A 24,851-nucleotide genomic window follows, 5' to 3' on the forward strand; every position below is an offset into this window, starting at 1 on the left:
TGCCTAAGCTTCTACTACCAAGCTCCAGACATAAAATTCAACAAGCACCATCCTCAGAAAAGACGGGAAGAAACACATGTATCTAGACTCTAATCAGACATGTAAAAGTCACTATAGGTCGCACAAAATTGCTGGACTTTGTCATATTTACCGTCCCGAGAGAAAGTTATTGATAAATATTTTTTTCTCGAACACACAAGAGAACTATGTATCATTGTATTAATAGAAGAAGAAGAAGAGTCATACATAGATTCACACCCAAACACACACACGCACACAAGTCACTGAAAACACCTAATTGCCATAAAAAACTTAAGAAGGACCTGACCACTAAACCAGGGAATTAACCCACTCCCCTGGCAGTGAGCAAGGTGATCCCTTCAGCTCCTGCCATACTCCACAAGTTGGCTTCATCCTTAGCCAACATCAGGGCTGTTGTGATGTTATTGATAAATATAGACCGCGCAATAGATTAATCAAGAAAGAAAACTTCTGTAACGTTAATCGGACCCATCTGAAATAGTAAGTCAAGACATCAAGATCAGATGGATTAATCTGAACATAGCAGTGAGCCTGGGCAAACAACCGATGCACGTTCCTTTTAGTGGTACGGCCAACCCTGAGCACACGCAAGCAGCAAAGGGCAAACACAAAAGAGAGGGTGAGATTGAGATCAAAATCACTCTCTCCACCTCCTCGTAGGCCGTAGCATTCGCACTTCTGCCCAGTCTCAGTGTCTGCCTAGATTGTCGATATGAAAGACTAAGGGGGCGTTTGGTTCCCTTTGCTTATTTTTAGCACGTGTCACATCGAATGTTTAGATACTAATTAGAAGTATTAAACGTAGACTATTTACAAAACCCATTACATAAGTAGAGGCTAAACGGCGAGACGAATCTATTAAACCTAATTAATCCATCATTTGCAAATGTTTACTGTAGCAACACATTGTTAACTGGTTTGTTGGTCAGTCCTGCATTCTGAGATATTTGTTCGATATTCTAAACTGTGAAGTCCAGAAATTCGCAGTCTTTTCTGAAACTCAACTAACTTACACAAATACTTGTTACATTGAAGACTTCAACCTGCCACTCGTACGTGCTATGAATTTTAAATAGCCGTACTATGCCGATAATTCCAGTGACTTTGATTCTGGAAGAAGTACAGACATGCCTAGTAAAGTTTTAGTTGGAACGTTAACCTCTAAATTTCTGATTTTCATACAATGATATTCTAGTGTTCAAAGTTTAGAATTCTTCTATCTTATAAAAAATGCTGAACTTTAACTCGTAGAATACATATACCCATAATAATATTTTGAATTCTTAGTTACATTTTCATAGCATAATCAGTACAAGCATGCGATAGCTTAATCGACAAGATTATCATTTGCAAGGGTATCAGAAATCCATTCGGAATAGCATGTCAACACATCAAGTTTAGACTACTTAATCTGAAAACACAGTGATAGATTGCTGTGGCAAACAACAAACACATATTCATAACTAGGGACAAGATGGCTATATATAAATTGGTGCACAGCTACCTCTAAGCCAGAACATCAACGTAGACAGTCAAGTAAAGAGGGGGAGAATATAAGCGGATACCTGAAATGGTCACCACTGGAGCTTTGGCTGCCGCGGTGATCATATTTATGGTCGCTTTGTCCAACTCTCATGTTGCATTCTCACTTCAGCCCAGACTTGGTGTCTGCCTTGCCAGTGGCTATCGCCCCTGGCAAGTTTAGGCAACTGCGAGAAGAGCAACAGGCCGACCCGGACTGCTGTGTCCATGGCAAGCAGTAGCCTCAGTACCACTGCTCCCCACCCGTGACGTCAAACAACAGAGCAGTGCTGACGTTGAACAGCCTTGAGAATGAGAAGTGCAAGAAAAGCGATGACCCGTCAGAGTGCTTTAACTCCTACCACGGAGGCGAGGTGATGGTAGTCGTGCTGTCGACTGGCTGGTTCAACATAACTCTGTGTACGCTAAGGTAGTAGATGAGTGTGACACTGTGACTGTACATGGCTGCAATAGCACAATTTTTAGGCACCATTCGTTTTGTCGATGCTTCAGCAGCAGCGTGGAATTCTCTTGGGCTTGACCAGAGCATTTGCGAGCAAGACATCACCTGGTCTGATGAGTGGACAGCTTGACTGCATAGCCGACATACAACAGCAGTCAAGACACATATATATAGGGGTGTTTGAATCCTGGAGTAAAAGTTTAGTCCGTGTTAATAGTTGGGGATTTCAATCTATTGAGAAGATCTGAGGATAGAAACAAGCCAGGGGCCAATTGTCAAGAGATGCTTGCGTTCAACAATGCCATCAGTAAACTTAGATTAATAGAACTGCCCCTAAAGGGTTGCCGCTTCACCTGGACAAACAAACAAAGAAACCCGCTTCTGGAAAGACTGGATTGGTTCTTCACATCGATTGCCTGGACTACTTGTTTCCCGAACTCTTTTGTAACAACTCTCTCACGTGACACTTCAGATCATGCACCATATGTCATAACTGCTCAAACAAAGGTACCCAAGCCATCCATCTTTCGTTTTGAGAACTATTGGTTAGAACATGAACACTTCGTTCCCATTCTACAACATGCCTGGAACCTACCATTGGCGCCAATGGATCAGGCCAGAAAGTTGATGGCAAAATTCAAAAACCTCCGTCCAGTTCTAAAGGAATGGAAATCTCAGCTGCCCAATCTAGGTTCTGCTATTCAAAACAATAAAATAATGGTGCTTTTCATGGATATAATCGAGGAATCAAGGGACTTGACCATGGAAGAATGGAATTTCAGGAAATTCATACAGCAGCATCTGGAAAATCTCCTACACCAACAGAAAACTTACTGGAAACAAAGGAGCAAAGTTAGGTGGATTACATTAGGGGATGAGTGTACAAGATTCTTTCATGCACAAGCCTCGATTAAAAATAGGAAAAACACTATCACCCATCTCTGCTCTGATGAAGGAACACAAATAACCAAGCATGAAGAAAAAGCTGCATTATTATGGAAATCATTCAAAGATAGACTTGGTAAAACGGAATACACTCACATGTACTTTAACCTGCAACAACTTTTGCAAAGAGAAGAAGATCTTCAATCTCTAGAGGAACCTTTCTCTAAAGAGGAGATCGACAGTGTTATTGCTCGGTTACCAAATGATAGGTCTCCAGGGCCAGATGGTTTCAATGGGGAATTCATCAAAAAATGTGGAACATCATAGGACAAGATTTCTACAAATTGGTTCAAGATTTTTTTGATGGGGTGCTATGTATGCAGAGCATCAACTCCTCTCTGATTGCTTTATTACCGAAAAAGGAAAGCCCCCTACATGTTGGAGACTTCAGACCAATCTCTTTGCTGAATTCAACCGTCAAGCTTCTTACAAAGTTACTAGCTCAGAGGTTGCAACAGGTTATAAGGCCTCTCATCCATAAAAATCAATATGGTTTCATTAAAACAAGAACTATTCAAGACTGCTTAGCATGGGCTTATGAATTCCTACATATATGCAAAAAATCGAAAAAGCCCTTAATCGTTCTCAAACTGGATTTTGAAAAAGCATTTGACAAGATCGAGCACAAAGCCATTTTAGAAATTCTTAAGCACAAAGGGTTTGGCACCAAATGGGTACAGTGGATACAACAAATCTTGAACTCTGGGACATCATCAGTGCTTCTGAACGGGGTACCAGGGAAGGTCTTTCACTGCAAAAGAGAAGTTAGACAAGGTGACCCTCTATCACCTTTACTTTTTGTGCTAACTGCAGATCTATTACAGTCCATTATCAACCACAAGAAAGATATGGGGAACCTGAAACTACCCATCGGAGAGGGGGCAGGACCAGACTTCCCAATAGTTCAATATGCCGATGATACTCTTCTTTTCATGGAGGCCTGTCCCAATCAGCTGAATAAACTCAAAGAGATCTTACACATATTTGCTCTGTCAACTGGTTTAAAAGTGAACTATACCAAGTCAGTAATGATGCCAATCAACATTTCAGAAGCGAGGCTGCAATTTGTGGCACAATCATTTGAGTGTCAACAAGGATCTCTACCATTCACATACCTGGGTCTGCCACTAGGATTGGTAAAACCAAAGATTGAACACTTCATGCCACTCATTCAAAAAGTGGAAAAAAGGCTAAACTCGATGACTATGTTCCTCAGTCAGGGAGGGAAACTTGAAATGGTTAATTCAGTCTTATCTTCGTCGGCGGTGTTTCATTGCTCGACTATCAAACCACACAAGGGAGCCATATCACAGATAGACAAATTCAGAAAACATTGCCTCTGGAGAGGGGCTGACCAGCATTCTAAGAAACCATCAAAGGCAGCTTGGCATATGGTTTGCCTTTCCAAGGAGAATGGAGGTTTAGGTGTCATCAACATAGCTGCGCATAATGAAGCCCTACTTCTAAAGTTCCTACACAAATTCTACTCCAAGGAGGACACGCCATGGGTAACATTATTATGGAACAAGTATTACTCAAATGGAAAACTACCAGGGGAACAAGCTAGAGGCTCCTTTTGGTGGAAGGATATAATTAAATTGCAGGACACCTTCAAAGGTATTGCTTCAGTCGCAATAGCAAATGGCTCAACAGTTTGGTTCTGGAAAGACATGTGGAATGGCATAATTCCAGGCCAATTATTTCCAGAATTATTCTCCTTTGCCAAGGACAGCTATGCAACCTTCAGAATGATCAAAGAAAAACAGAATTTTATAGAAAACTTCAACACACCTTTATCAATAGAAGCTCATAATCAGTTTCTCATCTTACAACAAAGGATCTCGAACTCTCCTCTGCAGGCACACAATGATAGATGGTCTTACATCTAGGGGTCATCTTCCTTCTCCACTAAGATGGCTTATAAATCAATAATGGGAACTAGGTCTGTACACCCAGTATTCAAATGGCTCTGGACGTCAAAATGTCAGAAAAAACACAAAATCTTCTTCTGGCTATTACTCATGGAAAGGTTAAACACAAAGGACATTCTAAGAAGGAAACAGATGGCACTAGACTCATACAACTGTGAACTCTGCATTCTGCAGAAAAGAGAGTATGTTTATCATTTATTTTTCCGTTGCAACTTTGCAAAAGGCTGCTGGAGAAGCATTGGGGTTACATACGTGCACACCAGGATGATTTGGAACATAATTGAGCAAATTAAAAGGAAATTAGGAGTAACGTTCTTCATGGAGGTCATAATTTTACTGACGTGGAGTATTTGGACAACAAAGAAATGATTGGATGTTCAATAATGTTGATCCCTCCGTGATGTCCTGCAAGGGGAAATTCATTTCAGAATTCAAAGACCTTCTCCTCAGGGCCAAACCAAGGTTTAAACTTCAAATGGAAGCCTAGTTCCGATCTCTCTAGGTTTATTTTCCCTTTCTCTTTTTTTCCTCTTTGTATATGTTGTAATCTCTTCTTCCTCTTCCTTTTTTGTTTGTTCCTTTTTCTTCTTTCGTTTGCTAGGCTAGCCCTGCCCACTTCCTTTTCTTCCTGGTCTCTTGTTCCCTCGTTTACTTTGGTTTATATAATTTATAATCGGTAGGGGTTCCAAACCCCTCCTGTTCCCATAAAAAAAAGTTTAGTCCGTGTCACATCGAATATTCGGGGGCTAATTAGGAGAACTAACTATGAGTTAATTATAAAACTAATTACATATATGGAGGCTAAACAGTGAGACGAATCTATTAAGCCTAATTAATCTATCATTAGCAAATGGTTACTGTAGCAGCACATTATCAAATTATGAACTAATTAGGCTTAATAGATTCGTATCGCCGTTTAGCCTCCATCTGTGCAATGAATTTTGTAAATAGTCTATGTTTAATACTCCTAATTAGTATCTAAACATTCGATGTGACAGGAACTAAAGTTTAGTCCGAAATCCAAACACCCCCATAACACAGAGTCATAGCCTTCGTATGAAATCATTATCTAGGTATATGATGTCATAGTATTTTTGCACTGGCGCAGCAACAGACTTGGGGCGCAGCAACGGGACACGGCGGTCAGCGCATCCAAGAAGGGCGAAGTCCTCGCGATGAAGAAACTGGGAATCATTACACAAGACCAAGAAGCTGCACAGATCACTGACAAGGACTTCAACAAGTTCCTGGTGTCCACCATGCAGCGCCACTTCGTGCCCTTCGAGATATCTTCCCCGCCGCAAACGGCCTGACTGACCAAGAACTGCTGCTGCTCACAAGTCAGGCGTGCGCCATTCCCACCACCTGAACGCTTACAATGTTGTAACTTATCATGGACCAGCCTAATCACAACCTTTTGATTTGGAATGTTCGCGGGTTGAATGCACGGTGCCGTAGAGATGCGCTGCGACCGATGGTAAACAACGCCAATGTGGCTGTGGTTTGCCTTCAAGAGACCAAGATCCACGACGTCAACCGTTTCCTTGTCAGTGAGATGCTAGGACAGCGTTTTATACACTTCGCCCATCTACCGTCTTCTGGTGCAAGTGGTGGCATCCTCGTCGCGTGTAGAGGTCCGGAAATCTCCTGCTCCACCATGCACATTGGCCGGTTCTCTGTCACAGTTAACCTCGCCCTGGGTACGACGGATGAGCAATGGAGTCTCACCACAGTATATAGGCCGCACCCGGAAGCTGACAAGATCGAGTTCCTCGACGAACTACGATCCGTTCGCAACCTTGTTACACCTCTATGGGTTATAACAGGAGACTTTAACCTGATCCTAAATGATGCTGATAAGAATAACGAAAACCTCAACCGAAGAAACATGGGCCATTTCAGGAGGTTCGTGGACGAGCTGCAGCTGAAGGATTTGTACCTACACGGACGACGCTTTACGTGGAGCAACGAGCGTTCGGACCCAACCATGGCTAAACTTGACAGAGTCCTAGCGTCAGTAGAGTGGGAGATGAAGTTTCCTTGTGCTTTTTTACATGGTGCTTTCTTCAGATATGTCTGATCATTGCCCTCTCCTCCTAGCGACAAATGCCTCCTTCAGTGCCAAGCCTCGATTCCACTTTGAAGCTTGGTGGATCAAGCTACCAGGGTATCTGGATGCAGTGCAGCGTGGTTGGAAGTGCCCCCATACAGTTTTAGACCCCTTCACCATTCTTGACCTTAAGCTGAAAAGCACGGGGCGCGAGTTGCAAAGTTGGAGCCAATGTTGTGTCGGCCAGATCAAGTCACAACTCTTACTAGCCAGAACCTTGGTCTCCTGGCTGGACAGGGCCCAGGAGGGGCACCAACTCACAGCTAGTGAAGCAAATCTGAGAAATGAGCTAAAATGTAAAATCCTCGGTCTGTCTTCCCTTGAGAGGACAATGGCAAGGTTAAGATCAAGAATATCTACCTTAGAGATGGGGATGCTAACACCAAGTTGTTCCATATGCAGTGTGGCCACAGAGCTAAGAAAAAGTTCATCTCCCAACTGGAACACAATGGTGTCCTGGCACTCACACATGATGAAAAGGAACTAGTGCTCTACATGTACTTTTCTAAAATATTGGGTTCTCATGTGCAAAGAACAGACTTCGTCAACTTGCCTGCTCTGGGTTTCCTACCAGCAGACCTTCATCACCTAGAGGTTCCTTTCACTGAATCTGAAATCTGGAGCACAATTAGAATGATGCCTAATGAGAGAGCACCGGGGCCTGATGGGTTCATTTCAGAATTCTATAAGTCAGCTTGGTCTGTGGTAAAGTCTGACGTTCTGGCTGCTCTCAAAGCACCAAGATGCTAGGAAACCAAGCGAGTACAGGCCTATAAGCCTCATACACAGCTTTGCTAAGCTGGTTGCTAAACTCCTAGCTAATAGACTAGCCCCTGAACTCAGTAAGCTGGTGGATGTTAACCAAACTGCTTTCATCAAGCAACGGTCTATTCACGATAATTTCAAATTTGTTGAGCAGGCTGCTAGAACTTTGCACAGGAAAAAGAAACCCTCCTTGTTGATCAAACTGGATATTTCAAAGGCATTCGACACAGTAAGCTGGCCCTTCTTGCTGCAAGTGTTAGAATCCATGAGATTTGGGTTTAAGTGGAGGAATTGGATATCAGTCCTTATCTCATCAGCCTCAACAAGGGTACAGCTCAATGGAAGACCAGGACCCATAATTCACAATGCTAGAGGTTTGAGGCAGGGTGACCCACTATCACCAATGCTCTTTATTCTCACCATGGAAGTCCTGAACCGGCTACTGAAGAAAGCTGCCCAGGATGGCGTCCTTGCCCTACCAGCTAACAATGCCATACATTACCAATGTTCTATCTATGCTGACGATGTGATTCTCTTCGCAACACCAAGTGTTCAGGATGTCACCACTATTCAGGAGGTGCTCAGGTTCTTTGGACGAGCGTCTGGACTTCATACTAACCTGGGCAAGAGCTTGATAGCCCCCATCTCATGTTCACAGGAACATGTCGATAGAATTCAGCCTATTCTGTTGATCCCCATCTCAGAATTCCCCATTCTTTATCTGGGGTTGCCTCTATCGGTCACCAAATTGAAGAAAATACACTTTCAACCTTTGATTGACAAGGTTTCAGCAAGCATGCCCGCTTGGAAGGCACCTTTAATGAATAAAGTCAGAAGGCTTACTACAATGAAGGCGGTAATGAGCTCGATCACAGTCCATACCTTCATCTCTCTAAAACTTCAAGAATGGGCATTGCAGGAAATCGACAAGAGGCGTCGGGGCTTCCTCTGGGCCGGCAAGCCTACAGCACATGGTGGTGGCCTGGCCATATGTCTGCAGACCGTTCACTTATGGAGGGCTGGGCATCCCCGACTTGCGCATTGCATCGCTAGCCTTGAGAATGAGGTGGCTATGGTTGAAGAAAATGGATCCGGGTCGCCCATGGAAACATATGCAGCTCGAATTTGAATAGGATAATGATCTAAGAAAACTGTTCCAAGCTTCGATTCAAGTACAAGTAGGGGATGCCAACTTAGCGTTGTTTTGGGTCGATAACTAGATGGGCCAGGCCTCGCGTGTACCTTGGCACCGGAATTGTGCAACTTGATCAGGCCACGAATCAAGAATCGACGGACAAGAATCGACGGATAGTAGCGCAGGGGATGCACCAAAAACAATGGATTCATGATATTGTCGGACGCCTAACAGTTACTGCGTTAACTGAATACGTCGCCTTATGGCATTAGTTATAGCAGGTTCAGTTAACGCCCGGGGTGGAAGATTCGGTGATCTGGAAATGGGATATCTCTGGTTCTTACTCCGCTAAATTTGTATGCAAGTTCTTCTATAGCACCTCCGTCAAGTTCACCACAGCAGAACCAATTTGGAAGGCTCGAGCACCATCGAAAGTGAAACTATTCATGTGGTTAGCTATCAAGAATCGGCTCTGGACAGCTTCCAGGAGGCAGAGGCGAGGATTGCAGGAACATGCGCATTGTGGCCTGTAAGAGGTGCTCATTCTCTATGCAAATGTGGCATCAAGTCAGTGAAATACTAAACCTGCACAACGCCATCCCGGCAAATTTATTCCGACTGTTAGACTGGTGGCTCAACAAGAGAAGCGGTGTTCATTCATGGCAAAGGAAAGGCTTCGACTCGGCGTTTATGCTTGTTTCATGGAAAATATGGAAGGAATGCAATGAAAGAGTGTTTGCAAGATCACCACCAAAAGATGCCTCACAGCTGCTGCACGAGATCATTCAAGAAGGGCAACTTTGGTGCGCCTCCGGTGCAAAACACCTAGCTGCTATAGGCTGGCCGGTGCCATCAGGTGTTTTAGATCAGCATTTCTGATCTTGGCCTTTCTGTGACATTTGTGTTGACGTTGTGGTGGTGTAATGTAAGCTAAAACATGCCTAAACCTGTGTGCGTGTGCGCCCGGATAGGCCCGCGATGTATGAAAACTTTTTTCTTCTTAATACAAAGATACGCAACTCTGCATATTCAAAAAAAATTGCACTGTAATAAAATAAATCTAGTTCCTCGAGCAGTTAGTACGAAATGATTGGTATTCTATGATTCTATCTCATGATTTTGACATATAAAAAACGACCATTACTTTATGTTTTCAAAATAAGTCAGTAACTCATGCACTAGTCGATGTCCATCCTTAGAAAACTTGTCAAAAAACTACAGCTAGTCAGTCACTCATCTATTATTCAATATCTATCCTTAGCAGTTGTAAAAAAAAACTAAAGCCACCTGAAAAAAAAAACTACAGCTAACATATACAAGCCCTTGTTACAACATAGATTTACCCCTATAATGAATGAATTAGTGCGGTGATTCATGACATGTCAGGAGCATCAACTCTCTTTCTAAGATGCGAGACAACTCAACAATTCTTCTCCCAAATATTGATTTTCAATAAAAGTTTTGTGCTCATGGAGGAAAATAGGTATGTAGTTACTTGACAAATGCTCTTTCACTGGGGCTTCCAAATACCACTCGTGGAAACAATGTGTATCTACATCAAAACAACATTACTGACGCTAAACAGATCAGAAAAAGGGCATGCCATCCTGCGATTATATACAACCACTACAGAATTATGGAAGATTAAGATATGACAGTACACATTTAAATATGTAATGCATCTTGGCCTGCTTTGTCTTCAATGTATATGACAACATAAGTTTAATCTTATCACAAGAAACATGTCCTCAGAGCTGACAGCAGAATGGCTACTTGGGATAGAAAATTCAGTTCCATAGATGAAGCTATTAAAAATGGATAGTCACAAGACATACATATTTCTAGAAAGCACAAGACCAGGAGACAAAGGCCAGTCTGAGAGCAACTCCAAGAGTATCCTAAAAAATTCTTCCCCAAAACTATGTATTGGGGATTCTCCTAAAAAAAATTTCCCCCAAAAACATATCAGTCCACAGCAGATCGCTAATAAATAGCCCCCAATATTTCAAACACAGGCCACGTCATCATATTGGGCCCATCGGAAGGGACGCGCGGGCGTGCGGGAATCAGGATTGGGGGAGGAACGCCAACGCTAAAATATACACGGTGGCAGGCTGTTTTTTAGCGTCGCTAAAAATTTGGGGAAGGTTTAGGTGGATTGTTGGAGTTCATTTTTTCTCTCTTTTTTCTAAAAAAAGTATTGAGGGTAAGATTAGCAGTGTCTTGGAGTTGCTTTGAAAGAGCTGGGGAAAAGACTATAATAGAAGGAGATCTTAGCTTCACATGCATATCCACAAATAAGAAAGACACTCCGGTTCAGCTTCCCTTAGTGCACAATATTGGAATCCTCGTTTCAAAAACAAATATTGGAATCCCAAATATTTCAAATGTTTATTTTTGCAAATCACACCTTTGATCCTGCTATGATGTGCGTACAGACTTAACACAAAAGGGATGGCCAGCATTTTACCACAGTACTGTCGACTCGACGTGCTTTCCATTTTCCTATCCATACTTTTATTTCTTTATTTCTTGTAACAGTTTTTCAATTGCATACAGAAATGTCTTCTATTTATTTTTCCTTCTGGAACAACATGAGTTTAAGGGTATCAGATTCGATTGGTCAAATTATGTCAACTATTGTTTACTTGAAAAAAGAATCACTAATACCAAAGCTAGCAGCAGTAATATTGGACTTGACATCAGTAGGTAATGTAGTTACCTGCCATGCACAGACAAAAAAAGGTGTGATGATCAAGGTAAACATGAGGTGATGAACCAAGAAAAGGGGCATCATGTGACATGTCCAGTTAAACAAGAGGCATAGCAATTGCTGACATGTTGATGATAGAGCTCTATATAAAGGCAAACAAACTACATACTTTCAGTCACTCAGCAAGAGTTCCAAGCCTCTCAAGCTCTCACATAATCTTGGGAGGCAGCTAGCAAGAGAACAGAAATATGGTTGACACTAGACTACTGGTTTTGTTTGCCCTCTTGCAGATCATGTGCTTCCCCTTTCATGAGGTCTCTGCGGCAACCTGCCATGTCAGTGGCGTCATTCGTGGCAAGGGACGAAACTGCAACAGAGAGAATGGTTTGGATAGCTGCTGTATCGCAGGCAAGCATTACCCGCAGTTCAGATGCTCGCCTCCGGTGTCAGCCAAGACACCAGCTATCCTGACAGTCAATAGATTTGATAATGGAGCAGATCATGTAACCAGGATCACAAGTTGCGACATGCGCTTTCACAGAGACAAAGAACTGGTGGTCATATTGTCCTCTGGTTGGCTGAGACTTGACGGCACGAACCGCTGCAACAAGAAGATCCGTGTCCATGCAAATGGAAGGTCTGTCCTGGCCAAGGTCGTCGATGAATGTGACTCGGTTCACGGCTGCAAGGAGGAGAACGACTTTGAGCCCCCATGCCGCAACAACGTTTTGAACGCTTCACCAGCGGTGTGGAAGGCTCTCAGGCTCAACCAAACCATTGGAGAGTTGAAGGTCACATGGTCTGATGTCTGAGTTAGGCCATGGTGATGCCTGATGAGCATGTCATCACGAATTGCAGTTCGCCTGCTCGTACTGGCAGCTACTCCTTCCGTTTCAAATTGTAGGTCGTTTTGACTTTTCTAGGTTTATAGATATTATTATACACCTAGACATATACAATATCTAGATATTATTATACACCTAGACATATACAATATCTAGATGCATAATAAATAATAATATCTATGAACCTAAAAAGATAAAACGACCTACATTTTGTAACGGAGGGAGTACTAAATAAGCCATGTCTTGGTACAGTATATGTCATTGTTGATTGTTCTTAAAATTATGCCTGATGGCCCTTGTCAACTGCTGTAAATTCATAAGCCCATAAGTGGAATATAGTCCTGGCTTATGATCTTGTGTTATAAGAAAAGCCATCTGTTTTAGCATTCTGAACAGCTCAAATAGTTGAACAAAGACACCAGAGCATACAATTATATCATCTCGTAAAATATACTAGTTCAAGTCTTCAAGAACAGTCTAGAACAACCTTCGGTGTGCCTCAGTTAGTACTCTTCTTAAAAAACGTGAAAGTTAAACAAAAGAAACTGCTGATGAGCCGAGGCAATTTTGCAGTGATAGCGATTGTCTTAATTATCATTGTCCCATTCATATCTGAAACTCCTAATTTGTTCTCCTTTTGTCCATATGAAAACAATAATGTACAAATCGTTGGTTATACTTATATGTGCTTAGGTATTCATTTCATATGTAGCAACTAATAAGAATTCAATCGCATGTCTCCTAGTTGGTCATGTCAGCAGATGAATACATATCCACAAAGCCCCAAACAATTTTCTCTGAATGTTTCAAATAAAAAGAGCTCTAGAAGATTTGAAGAAATTCAAACAAATATGGTAAGCACAGCACAGATACTACCCCTATCTAATACCTTATTTTCCTTTTGGGTTCATGAGTTTATTCAAGGAAGGTACTGAAGGCTGAAACAATCTCTTCTCTCTAAGCAATCTTCAACACTACTATCGACTTTTATTGCATAAATAGGAAAATTAGGCAACGATGGCCTTATATCACAGGGGGACTCAAGGAAGCGCAGTCACAACTGGGTCACTGGAGCCGACGAACGGCGGCGATTCTGCCCGATCGTCAATCCGGCGAGGTAGCGCCGGGAGCCTGCGGGTTAGGTCTCGCATCTCCGGCTTCAATTCTCCGGCCGCGAGGGAACGAGGGACCGAAACGGCGAAGGCGTAAACGAGCTCGGTTCGTGGGCTCTGTGGGCTGGAATTGGGAAACTGGAGGGGTAACTGGGCTTTGATGGAAATGGCCGATGCGGTTGCATGGGGGGCCAGCTCGGCTATAACATTGGACGGGCCCAACATCCTACGGGGACTGCCTGACCGCCGGCCTAAAGCTCACGTTTCCTACTCTACAGTCCTGCTCCCCCGCTCCGTGAAGTTCCGAGTCCAAATCTCAACAGACCAGAACAGATCGAGCGAACTAGCTGTTCACTAAAGTAAAGATAGAACTACCAATGAACAAACTACTTCAGGTTACATAACATGAGAAGAACATGAGAAGTCTCGCATTTACATAACATGGTTACATGACAAATCGAACCAGCAAACTGTTCACTGAGGAAGAACCAGTGACACAGAGAGCTGTGGGTACTTGGGTTTTACTCTGCTGACCAAGTTCAGGGTACTGGCCAATGTGGCAATTCCTTTCTGCACTAGGGTAATAATATATATGTGTATGATAGGATCAACTGCACTGCAAGTCTGCAACTCCTTGCTGTCAACTTTCAAGTTCCAACATGCTTGATTCGCTATTCGCATGAAGCTGGCTGAAGTTAAAAGACACAACGTCAGGCAGCGCGTTATGCCGACGGTTAGATGAAACTCACGGGCAATGTCGATGCAAAGCAGCATGCCGCCTACTTCCATAATCCATGAGCACCACTGCGATCACATCAATGGCGTAGAAGATTCCTAAGCACCGCGGGCCTGGAGTGAGATCGACCAGAGGGACGCGCAGGTAGCAGGCGTAACCGACCACCACCACCACCGCGATGGGCGCGTCGTCGCCGTCGCCGTCGTCGTAGAAGGTAGAACCAGCCGCGGAACGCGTCCTCGCGGGCCGCGTGGACGCGTTGGAGTCCGCGTAGGAGAGGAAGCACAGCAGCCGGCGTGCCAGACGCCTGCGCGGCGGCCGTGGCATCCGCCGGCGACGTCCTGGGCGGCGGCGGACAGACACCCTAGGCATTCGCCTGGGGAGGGCCCGCGCGGCGCCGAGGCCGAAGCAGACGCCGCGCGCGAAGTCGCGGTCGCGGCCGGTCCCGGCGTACAGCGTGGCGGCGAGTCCCGTGGTAGCGGCGCGCGCGGCGACCGATGGGAGGGCGGCGAGGAGCGACAGCACGTTGGCGCGGAACGCGGTGTCGTCGTTCGGGGAGGGCGCCGCCGTGGCGCCAGGCGGGAGTGCCATGCCAGTGCCACGGTGGTGCTCTGCTTCCCATGGCAGGCGGGACCGCGGGAGCACTCGCTTGTGTGTCATCAGCCAACGCGATGCAGAATTCAGACGAAACTGAAAAATTTTCTCATTTGCTTACTGAATCAGGCGCGTAACTATAAGCTAGAATTAACCAATATTTACATCACGATCATCCAGAGATTGCCGCCGGTCCCCTGGACGTGTTGATGACGAGGCTTGGGTTGAAGACGACGGTGGTGGCAGAATGGCAGGCCTGCAGGCTGCAGCGGTGCAGCTGGTGGCTCGCGCTGCCGAGCTTGATGATGGTTGATGGGGACGGGCACGGGAATGGATAGTACTAGCTCGTTCAGTACGATGAAGCAAATATCTAACCGTCAGGTTGGGACCATTTCTACAAAAGATAAGGGTTAAAAAACGGGAGAGAAACCGTTTCACAACACAAAAGGGGAACACTTCCAGTTCCAGGTTCCATCTAAAGCGACTTTGTACTGAGGTCTCAAAAAAAAGAAGAAGAAGAAGCGGACTTTGTACTAGGAAAATACCAGGGTTCGGAACACATACTGTACAATTTCACACTCGAGACAACATCATCTCTAACGTGCAACATAGTGCGAGACACAATAATCCAGGAGGCTCATACTCATGCTCCGCCTTCTGATCAACTTGCAGGATTCTACGTGAATATGGACCAGGTATGTGGCGCAACGCAGAAGTGCCTTGAACCATAGAATGAAGGGTCCAGTGAGTCCATTAACTGAAGTCTGCCGCTCATCATCTTCGTCCGTGTATTTCTTCACCTTTTATTACTTCTGGAATTGAACGGAGTAGGAACCTGTGTTTGGATCTTTGACAGCTTTGAAATTGTCAACACTCATTCCGAAGTGACCCAGCACAGAATTCCCCAGATCCTTCAGCTTTCCTGCAACAGATAACATGGGACCATTAGTACCAAGGAACAAGGAAAATGATACACGGAAAGAAACATGTGCGCTACTTGATCACTATCACAACAGTAACATGGGATTATCAACATAAAATGGATAAGTTGGCGTAACCAAAGGAGGACATTTAGATCCATTTTGTTCAGTGGTAACTTTTATGAATAATGTAAAATCTTTGGCATTATCCATGCACATACTGCATCCTGATAAGTTAAGATTTCATCACTGAATGTTCTGGAAAGCAGATAGCACAACAACACTGGTTTGCATGAACTCCTTAAGCGTCACAAGAAAAACCATTTTACATAAAAGATGTCTACCAGCTTTCCACGACGAGATCATAAGAGCCGATAATGCTATTTGAGATACTTGAAAAAAAAGGGCAGCATATTACCTATCATTTCTTCCTTCATCTTTTCCCTTTTCTCAGCTGCCAGGGGCTCTAGTCGGAAAAGTGATCTTGTGCCTTGTTGATTTGAAGGATCCAGTTCAATAACCTTTTTCATATCTATCAACATTAATACATTGACAGCAATCAGAAGTGAACTTCAGAAATGATGCATTTTTATGTGAAATGGACGCATCAAACACATTATGGAGGAAAAACATCTAACCAGCAATGGCTTCATCATAGTGTTCGAGCTTTTCATGTGCTTCTGCCCTCCGGAGCAAGGCTTTCAGGTATGATGGATTGAGCTCAAGTGCTTTAGTGCATTCTTTAATCGCTTTGTCATGTTTCCCCTAATAACACGAGAGTTAGCATTCGACTATTGGAGTTTGCTTGCAATGGACAAAAATTGAATTTATGAAATAGATGTGCTGGTCTGAGTAAATAACTAAGAGACTAAGGTCATAGTATAATACATTTGAAAACTAGACTAATCAAGCATGACATTTTAGCAAAATTAGAAGCAACAATCAAAGGTTTCAACTACTAAACACCAGATAAACATGCCCTAGTCTAGCAAGTTCAGGGCTTCAGGCAGCATATTCAAAACAGTGTTTGCTAGCAAATTTACACAAGAATGTAAGGACAAGGACAATGCAGATGAAAAAGAGTTAAAAGGAAGCATAGCAATAAGGGGATAACAGTAGTGACAGTAGAGGACTGGGCTTCATTAAAAACACATAACTACACAGCAGTAAGGAGAAATCATGGCACACAAATATGTATACTTTCCTCTGTCTAACAAAGTTATAGTGCAATCAGAAAAATAGCTTACCAATTTCAAGAAGCATACAGCACGATTTGAATGGCATGCGGAGCGTATATCCTCAGCAGATTCCAACTCAGCAACAATTTGCAATGCCATTTCATACTGTGATAATGCTTCCTCATATTGTCCAGCACCAAAAAGCTTGTTTCCTTCTGCTTTTGCATCATTTGCTTGGCTTCTAGCTTTCTACAGTAAGTAGAATGAGTACTCATTTACCAGAGTGCAATAAATCTCCCCAGAAAGGATGTTAGAGTGAATTCTGAACCCAACCTAGCAAATATGTCAAACAACATAATGAGCTCCAAGCAATAGCCTCCAAAAGGTTGCAAGATGATAATGTATCGAATTTTTATCTATATCATGTTGCGGCAGTTACTGCCAGCCCAAATATATACCAAAACACATCATCTGGTTGTTTAGTCATTCCCACCTAGTTTTGCTACAAAACTTATGCACAGGTTACAGAGAAAATCCGGTTGATCATTATCTTGCAAAGGGAACAGTTGTATCAAATGTGGACCAGCAAGTGAAATTTCAAGAACATGTCCTTTAAATGTAGCAGTATCCACATCAGATTTGTATATCTCACATGCATATGAATAACTTTCTAGCAGATAGTTTGCCTGTATTGCATTAAGTTCGTACTTATTTATAACCAAACAATTGAGCAGTATCTCCTATAGGAACATGGTACTACCAAATCACAAAACAAAAATAGCAACCACTTGCATTCTAAATGAACGTGATAGCAACTTCAGCTATTGTAATATCATATATGAACGAAGGCAGCGATATTTCTTCACAAGGACAACAAAAGGATCTACCAAATTAGAGAATTCTGAATTTCTGATCAATGGAAGCCATGAGGATAACACCTAGTCAACCACACTAAGTACAATAAACATAGTAAATATCTTTCGGTTCATAGTAGCAAACAGGGGAAATTGGAATCTAGTGTAACCGACGAAAGTATGTACTACTGGAATACTCCGCTGCTCCACCTCTAAGCACGAATCAAGCAGCCAACCGGAGAGGGAGAATCAATAAGGATTCAGGGCGCTACCTCCCGCAGCTGCTCGTCGGTGAGCGCGTCCTCGAAGGCCTCCTCCTTCTCCTCCTCTTCCGCCTCCTGCTCCTCGGGCGAGGCGGGAGACGAGGGGCGGGCTGCCTCCCGCTCCTCCGCCGCCGTAGACGAGGGGCGCGTTGCCTCCTCGGGCTCCAGCTCGATCACCACCATGCCTTGCCCTCGATGGGAGGATTGGAATCGCGAATTCGCGGGACCTCTCGCCGCTCTCGGACTCGGAGACGAGAGCGTCGCGGAGGACTGGAGGAGAGTGGAGATTGGATCGGTCGAATAACGTTGTCTCGACCGGGCCCAGCAACCCAACACACAGGCCCACGACGAGGGACACATATCCTAGGCCCAACAAGAGATGAAAGCCAGATACTGTCCGGACACGGCCATGCCACGTTTTGCTCGGTGATGCAGGCAGATACTGTCTGGGACTCTGGTTTCATTTGCAATGTCTCATCTGCCATTTTTCTGGTGAAGTTCAGGTCGATCTCAGTTTCGAGTTCGAGAATTTCTGCGGCCATTTAGTTATTTTTATTCCATACAAGCCATTGTGGTACATATTTTATCTGATTCTTATCTGACAGCCAATTCATACCTATTGCCATTAGCAAACTAATGGAGATTACTTGGCTGTCGATCTGATCTCTTTTTTTAAAAAAATACTGTTAATCTGATATGTGTCCTTCACTACAATCATTTCCATTTAAGTGTCGAATCGATCATGACACATTCATTACCCTATTGAATGGAGATTCTTCTATGCCGTTCACATACAATCAATCAATAAACCATCGAGGGACCACGAACGATTTGGCTCCTAAAAAGAACACGAGTACTCAAAAAAAAACAATTTAGCTGTTTACTACGTAAGTGTTAACACAGCGGAAGGCAAATATATATATCGAGATCATTGTCGTCCTTCGGTCCTTGTCGCGCTTCCGGTCTGCATTCCCTCCCTCGCCTTGCTGGCTTGTTTATTCAAGCACTGTCTCTGTCGTAGTTGTCTGCAGTTGCCACCGGCATCGTCTTCAGTCTTCAGCCGGCTCAGAGCTTTGCTTGCCTTACTTAATTTCTCTCTTCAGTCAGAGACGGCAATTGATATCCAAATACTGTAATCAAAATGATAATCCCCAAGTGACCAAACTATTGGACAACAATCCCAGATCCAGTCGGCACGTTTAGAATCGATGGTTGCGTACTTGCATCGCCGGTCGGTTCCAATTGACCAGCGGACTGTCTGGATTATGTTCGCCGTGCCGTTCAACTAAACATTTCTTTTAGTTCCTGACAAGCTAAAATGTCCATCAAAGTTAGAGATTAAAAAAAGAAGTTGCTCGTCGCGTACTACGGTACTAGCACGATTGAAACTGAGGCCTTGTTCACCTCCAAATCCCAACTTTGGCACTATGCAAAAAGAAAATTCCCCATCACATCAAACTTGCAGTACATGTATGGAGTACTAAATGTAGACGAATTAAAAACTAATTGCACAGTTTTGTTGTACTTTGCGAGACGAATCTTTTGAGCCTAATTAGTCCATGTTTGGACAATAATTCACAAATACAAACGAAACGCTACAGTGTGCTACAGTGCTGGCGTAGTAATTTTGGTACTCCAAAATTGAACAACTAAACATAGCCTGAAACTGAACGACCAAGCTGCTACTCCTACTATACAGATCTTGTGTAGATCGGAGAAGCTTCAGCGAGACTCGATTGACTAAACACACCGGTCACGTCCTTTTCTGCTCCTCGATCGCTTTGTTTACTCCGCAGCCGTGTATTATCGAGTGTCAAGCGTGTATCAGCATCGCTCAACCACCGTTCGAGAGACATGCGATGTTATCTTTCTCCTCCTTTCCTTGGTTCTCCTGTTTTCTTTTTTCCTCTCAATCAGTGTCTCTTTCTTAATGACATGCACCGGCGCGGCACAACCCCCACACGTCGTGGCGTGTGACGAGGAAAACGTGCTTGCACTTCAGCGAAGGGTGGATCATCCGTGCTTGCAGTTGGAGGAAAGACGTCTCCGTTACATCCTACCTCCCGGTTGGTCGTGTACTCAATCTATACCTTTAATATTCCGAACATCGTGGTTGTTTTGTAAAATGTTTCGTAACTTTTTCGTAATCAACCTGCTGTTCTGAGAGTTAAACAGTCATAGTTCTTAATGATTTGAAAAAAAAATCTCACATTTTTTAATCAACCGCCATCCTGATAGGAGCATGGACTTCTTGTTGCGGCCCAGTCAAACGGCCCAGCAGTTCCAATCCATCTCCTCTGTTTCCCAAGCTCCCTACCGTGCCGCACCGGTGGCGCGACACGGAGCTTCGATCTCACCGTGCACGGGTGCTGTCGCCCACTGCTGCACCCGTGCGCGCCGCCCTAATCGAGCATTGGCTTTCTCGGAAGCAGTCCGTTGTGATCTCACATATAATCCACGCAGCAGCAAAGCATGAGCTGTTGTCGTAGCATTCTACCTAGCGCAGATGCGAAGTGCGACATCTCCACCCTGCGGCCCGTTGCCGACGCTGACCACAGGTCATCACCGGTGCCTGGCATCCACCTAACATTACTGGTGCTACCTGGAGTGCTCGTTGGTACTATGCAGCTTGGAGTATGCTCAAGCTGGTTCGGTAATTGCTAGATGAATTTACATTCAGTGAAAGTTTTAAATTTAGAAGTGGTCCGGCGAATTCTAATCAAAGGTAAGCATTTATTTAGCCTTGCAGTTTCTTTTCTTTTTTTTGTAGGTTGAAAGTTTTGTGGGCAATATGTTTGTAATAACATGCTAATGCATGAAAGTTAAAATTGGAGTTGCGTGCATACTGAATCTATATACCAGAAGTTTCAATATATGTTTAAACCTGATGTTGCATACATTATAAATTAAATAATGGCAAAACAACCTAGACAGCCTCAAGGCCTGCTCTACAATCTTGCTAGCTGAACCTCCTTAATTTAATCAGAATTACTAATTTAAATTTTAACTTAGTGATTATATAGCCGGAGAACGAGCAGAGGATTTGCATGGGACTAAATACAAATTTCATGAAGCACTCTAATACTAAAATTGTTGGATGCTCGGATCAACATACATTGTGATAATAAATTAATTACAATTTCAATTATGCACACCAAAGTTACAATTTTTAGGTGCGAAGATTTTAGGAAAATATGGCAGATAACTCAGGAATTAAAAAAGTGATGGATCACAACATCCAGTTACATTCAGAACCTCCGTATTCTTGTGATAGCACCTAGTATGAAATCCATAAACTTTTCTCCTTGTGATAGCTTATCTACTTCTTTAATTTTTCTTATGCAGAATTTCGGGGAAAGGAGAAGAAGAAAAATGATATAACACCATGAAATGTGAATCAGGAATGAATCAGGAATAAGCAGATAATTATTTAAGCATTGCACGAACACTTCTGCTAGTATTATGCTAATGTGGCATACAGATACATTGAGTATTACTATATTGCCCCCCTAAACAAAACACATAGTAGTAAAAAAAAAGGAAATTCCTTATTTGACACTGGAAGATGAGTTAATTCCTTTCTTGATCCTGAATTTTTTTCCTTCCTAATATGATACCAACTTCTAACTTTCATTCCTTATTTAACATTTCCATCACTCGTTTTAGTTAATTAAGGTGAAACGATCTCCAAATCACCACAAAAAATTATGAACTTTTTGTAGTGATACAACAAATGAATATGAACTCATATTGGACACATACGCTTTTATGGGTTCAAAATTAAAATTCACCAACTTATGCTACCTTTATAAATTATTTGAATTTTTATGGCACCAAAACAATTTTAAAAATTATAAGAGAATAACTAATATTTCTCACCTAAGATGCTGGGACTTATTAAATTATTTCCAAGCAAAACTTACATAGCCGTAAATTTGGGGAAATTTAAAAGAACCTTGTAATTATCTATGTAAGTTATGATAGAATTCATTTTATAAATGACTACAGCTCATGTAAAGAATATTAGTTGTTTTTCCATAATTTTTGGAAAGTATTTTGGTACCATGAAAATTCCAATATACTTCAAAAGTAGTCAGATTTGGTTAATTTTAATTTGAAAATGCCAAAGGTACATGTGCGTTTTTAAGCAAAATGGACTCATCTTCGTTTGTTCTATTATCAAAAAACGTTTCACGAATTTTTGAGGTGATTTGATGGCTGTTTTGTTCGACTTATGTGATAAAAGTGATGAAAATATCAAATAAGGAATAAAATATAAAACTTGGTGTCATCTAAGAGACGGAAATTTTTTCAAGGCCAGTGTCAAATAAGAAATTTTCTCAAACAAAAATAGCAGGCATAAGTGGCTGCGTAGTATGTCAGGATCTTAACAGATAGTGTTAAGCACTCAACCGGAAGATAAAAAAGATTACTAACTACTACTCCAACATGGTAAGCACTAACAGACTACCAGTCACCTTGAAAGAACTAGCACCGACCGGCGGAGGAACAGCTAAGAGCTACCATTGTCACGGCACGGCAGAAGCCTTCGACAGCGTAACGCGGAGCGGCAGCGTGAAGCCGCCGCATTGCGCGTGAGGCGTGAGCAGGCAGCCCTGCCGACTCGCCGCGTGCCGGTTTCCGTGTGCCTTCCGACACATCCTCCTCGCTCAACCCCTCCCCTATGACGGCTCATTTCTGTGTGCCCCATGTGCAGCACTGCAGCATCAGCGTCGAGCCCTCTGTCCAGTCCACACCCCGGCCTCTTTGAAAAAGGGCCGCCGCGCCGCACCGCGCTGACGCGTCTCGGCAGCAGCCAGCTGCTCCGCCTCCGCTGTCCGCTCGCTCTTGGCCTCTTCCACGCGCCATCCCAACAACCGGGGGCGCTCCAAACCCAAGCAACCCCGCCGCGAGATTGCAGAAAAATAAGCGAAAAGCGCAGCCCCGGCGCGCACCCTTTCGACGACGCGCAGCGCAGGTGCCGTTGGGGGCAGGTGGAGACTTCACGTCCCCGCCTCCCCTCCCCCTCCCCCTCCCGTCTCCTTACCCCGACACGACACGCGCGCGCGCACATAAAACCCCTCTCGCCCGCGGCCTTCACACACAAGCCTCCCCTCTCCCTCGCAAGTCAACCGCCTTTCCACCTCCTCGCCCTCGCCTTCGCCCCGTAGTGGCGTGACGCCTAGTACCGCGCCGCTCCTCGCCGCCTCCTATATAGAAAGAGAGCCGCGCGGGTCTCTGCGGCAAGGAACGGAGGTGGGAGCACACGCACGCGCGCACAGACCAGGCAGCAAGCAAAGGCTGGGCGAGTGGAGGTGGGGCTAGCGTGATCTTGCTTCCCCTTTGCTTCTGCCGCGGACAAGAGGCGGACGGTTTGGAGCTTGGCCATGGCGGATCACCAGAGGATCCACCCGGTCGACCTGGAGTCCGGCAACCGGCCGACGGCGCCGCTGGTGCCGGGGGGCTCCTTCCGGTCCGACAAGGGCGACCCGGCGCCGCGCGCCAACAACCCCCACCACTATCAACAGCAACAGCAGCGGGGCCACGGGCACGGCCCGCTGCCTCCGCCGCCGCGCCGCGTCGCGCCACTGGCGCCGCTGCCGCCGCCGCAGAAGCGCCGGGGCCGGGGCTGCTGCTGCCGGTTCCTCTGCTGCGCCGCAGTCACCTTGGTCGTGCTGGCCGTCCTCGCTGCGGCGGCGGCGGGGGCGCTGTACCTTATCTTCAGGCCCAAGGCGCCGCGGTACTCGGTGGACCGCCTGGCCGTCTCCGCGTTCCAGGTGGACCCGTCGACGCTGACGGCGCGGGCGGCGTTCGACGTGAGCGTGACGGCGGCGAACCCGAACTCGCGCATCGGCATCTACTACGAGCGCGGGTCCAGCCTGAGCGTGTGGTACGAGTCGTACCGCCTGGCGCGGGGCGCGCTGCCGGCCTTCTACCAGGGACACCGGAACACCACGGTGCTGGCGCTGGCCATGGCCGGGGAGGTGCAGCTGGGGAGCGCGGTGGTGTCGGGCCTGCGGGACGCGCAGCAGGCCGGGTCCGTGCCGCTCGTGTTCCGCGCCGACGTGCCCGTGCGCGTCGAGCTCGGCAGCTTCAAGCTCTGGAAGGTCACGTCCAGGGTGCGATGCGACCTCGTCGTCGACAGGCTCATGGACCTCAGCAGCCCCATCAAGATCAAGGCCAGCAACTGCAAGTTCAGCTTGAAGCTGTGATTTGTTCACTGCTACTGCTGCGCTCTAGATTTCTTTGGATCTATCTCCTGTTGGGAGAGAGAAGGATAGAGTTGTTGCGATTGGATTCTTTCGGCGGAGTGCTGGCCGTGTGGTTTTTGCACAGGTGCACAGTGCACTCCCGCCCACAGCGTCGTGTTCATCTTGTGTACAGATTGTAGCGTACTACTGTTAGAGAGGAATAATGATATGCACGACTAGATTTTCTACATTTTGCTTGAGAGTTAATTTCGCCATTTCCCACCTGTTCTGTGAGTCTGAACAACGTAACTGACAACGACCAAATGACTCCACCACTACTCCACAGGAGAGGAGAGACTTACAAGTACTAGTAGCTAATGTTAGGCCCAGGATCCAGAATTCCAGATGCGTCACTTGCAACAAACTACCTTTGGTAATGCGAGGTCCTGAACCTGACGCATGGTCATTTACAAATTACAAGTGCACCAAAGCTCAACTGCTCCACCTAAAAGCGATGGTGAAGTGAGGAAAGT

At 44.8% G+C, this 24,851-nt stretch overlaps 3 protein-coding genes across 3 annotated transcripts; 2 read left to right on the top strand and 1 right to left on the bottom strand.

Annotated features, from left to right (window-relative positions):
• Nucleotides 1-11,873: 11,873 nt before the first annotated feature.
• Nucleotides 11,874-12,437, top strand: LOC101769756 (putative ripening-related protein 4). Its single transcript, XM_012842638.1, has one exon. The coding sequence runs from the start codon at nt 11,874-11,876 to the stop codon at nt 12,435-12,437; it is 564 nt and encodes a 187-aa protein (XP_012698092.1).
• A 2,870-nt stretch (nt 12,438-15,307) lies between these two features.
• LOC101758238 (tetratricopeptide repeat protein 1) lies at nt 15,308-18,408 on the bottom strand. Its single transcript, XM_004982713.3, has 5 exons — nt 18,137-18,408; nt 17,080-17,259; nt 16,471-16,597; nt 16,251-16,364; nt 15,308-15,834 (listed from the first exon to the last, which is right to left on the bottom strand). The coding sequence occupies exons 1-5, from the start codon at nt 18,308-18,310 to the stop codon at nt 15,719-15,721; spliced, it is 711 nt and encodes a 236-aa protein (XP_004982770.1). The 5' UTR covers nt 18,311-18,408; the 3' UTR covers nt 15,308-15,718.
• Nucleotides 18,409-23,085: 4,677 nt separating this feature from the next.
• On the top strand, nt 23,086-24,572 carry LOC101757821 (NDR1/HIN1-like protein 6). Its single transcript, XM_004982712.4, has one exon. The coding sequence runs from the start codon at nt 23,515-23,517 to the stop codon at nt 24,337-24,339; it is 825 nt and encodes a 274-aa protein (XP_004982769.1). The 5' UTR covers nt 23,086-23,514; the 3' UTR covers nt 24,340-24,572.
• The last annotated feature ends 279 nt before the right edge of the window (nt 24,573-24,851 follow it).

Source organism: Setaria italica, chromosome IX (assembly GCF_000263155.2).
Source record: "Setaria italica strain Yugu1 chromosome IX, Setaria_italica_v2.0, whole genome shotgun sequence".
NCBI lineage: Eukaryota > Viridiplantae > Streptophyta > Magnoliopsida > Poales > Poaceae > Setaria > Setaria italica.

Excerpts from the sequence above, each read along its gene's own strand:
- LOC101757821 (XM_004982712.4), top strand. The coding sequence starts at position 23,515 with ATGGCGGATCACCAGAGGATCCACCCGGTCGACCTGGAGTCCGGCAAC.
- LOC101769756 (XM_012842638.1), top strand. The coding sequence starts at position 11,874 with ATGGTTGACACTAGACTACTGGTTTTGTTTGCCCTCTTGCAGATCATG.
- LOC101758238 (XM_004982713.3), bottom strand. The coding sequence starts at position 18,310 with ATGGTGGTGATCGAGCTGGAGCCCGAGGAGGCAACGCGCCCCTCGTCT. Across the intron at positions 16,598-17,079 it reads CTGTATGCTTCTTGAAATTG|GGGAAACATGACAAAGCGAT; the intron begins GTAAGCTATTTT and ends TCGTGTTATTAG. Across the intron at positions 15,835-16,250 it reads GATGAAGGAAGAAATGATAG|GAAAGCTGAAGGATCTGGGG; the intron begins GTAATATGCTGC and ends TATCTGTTGCAG.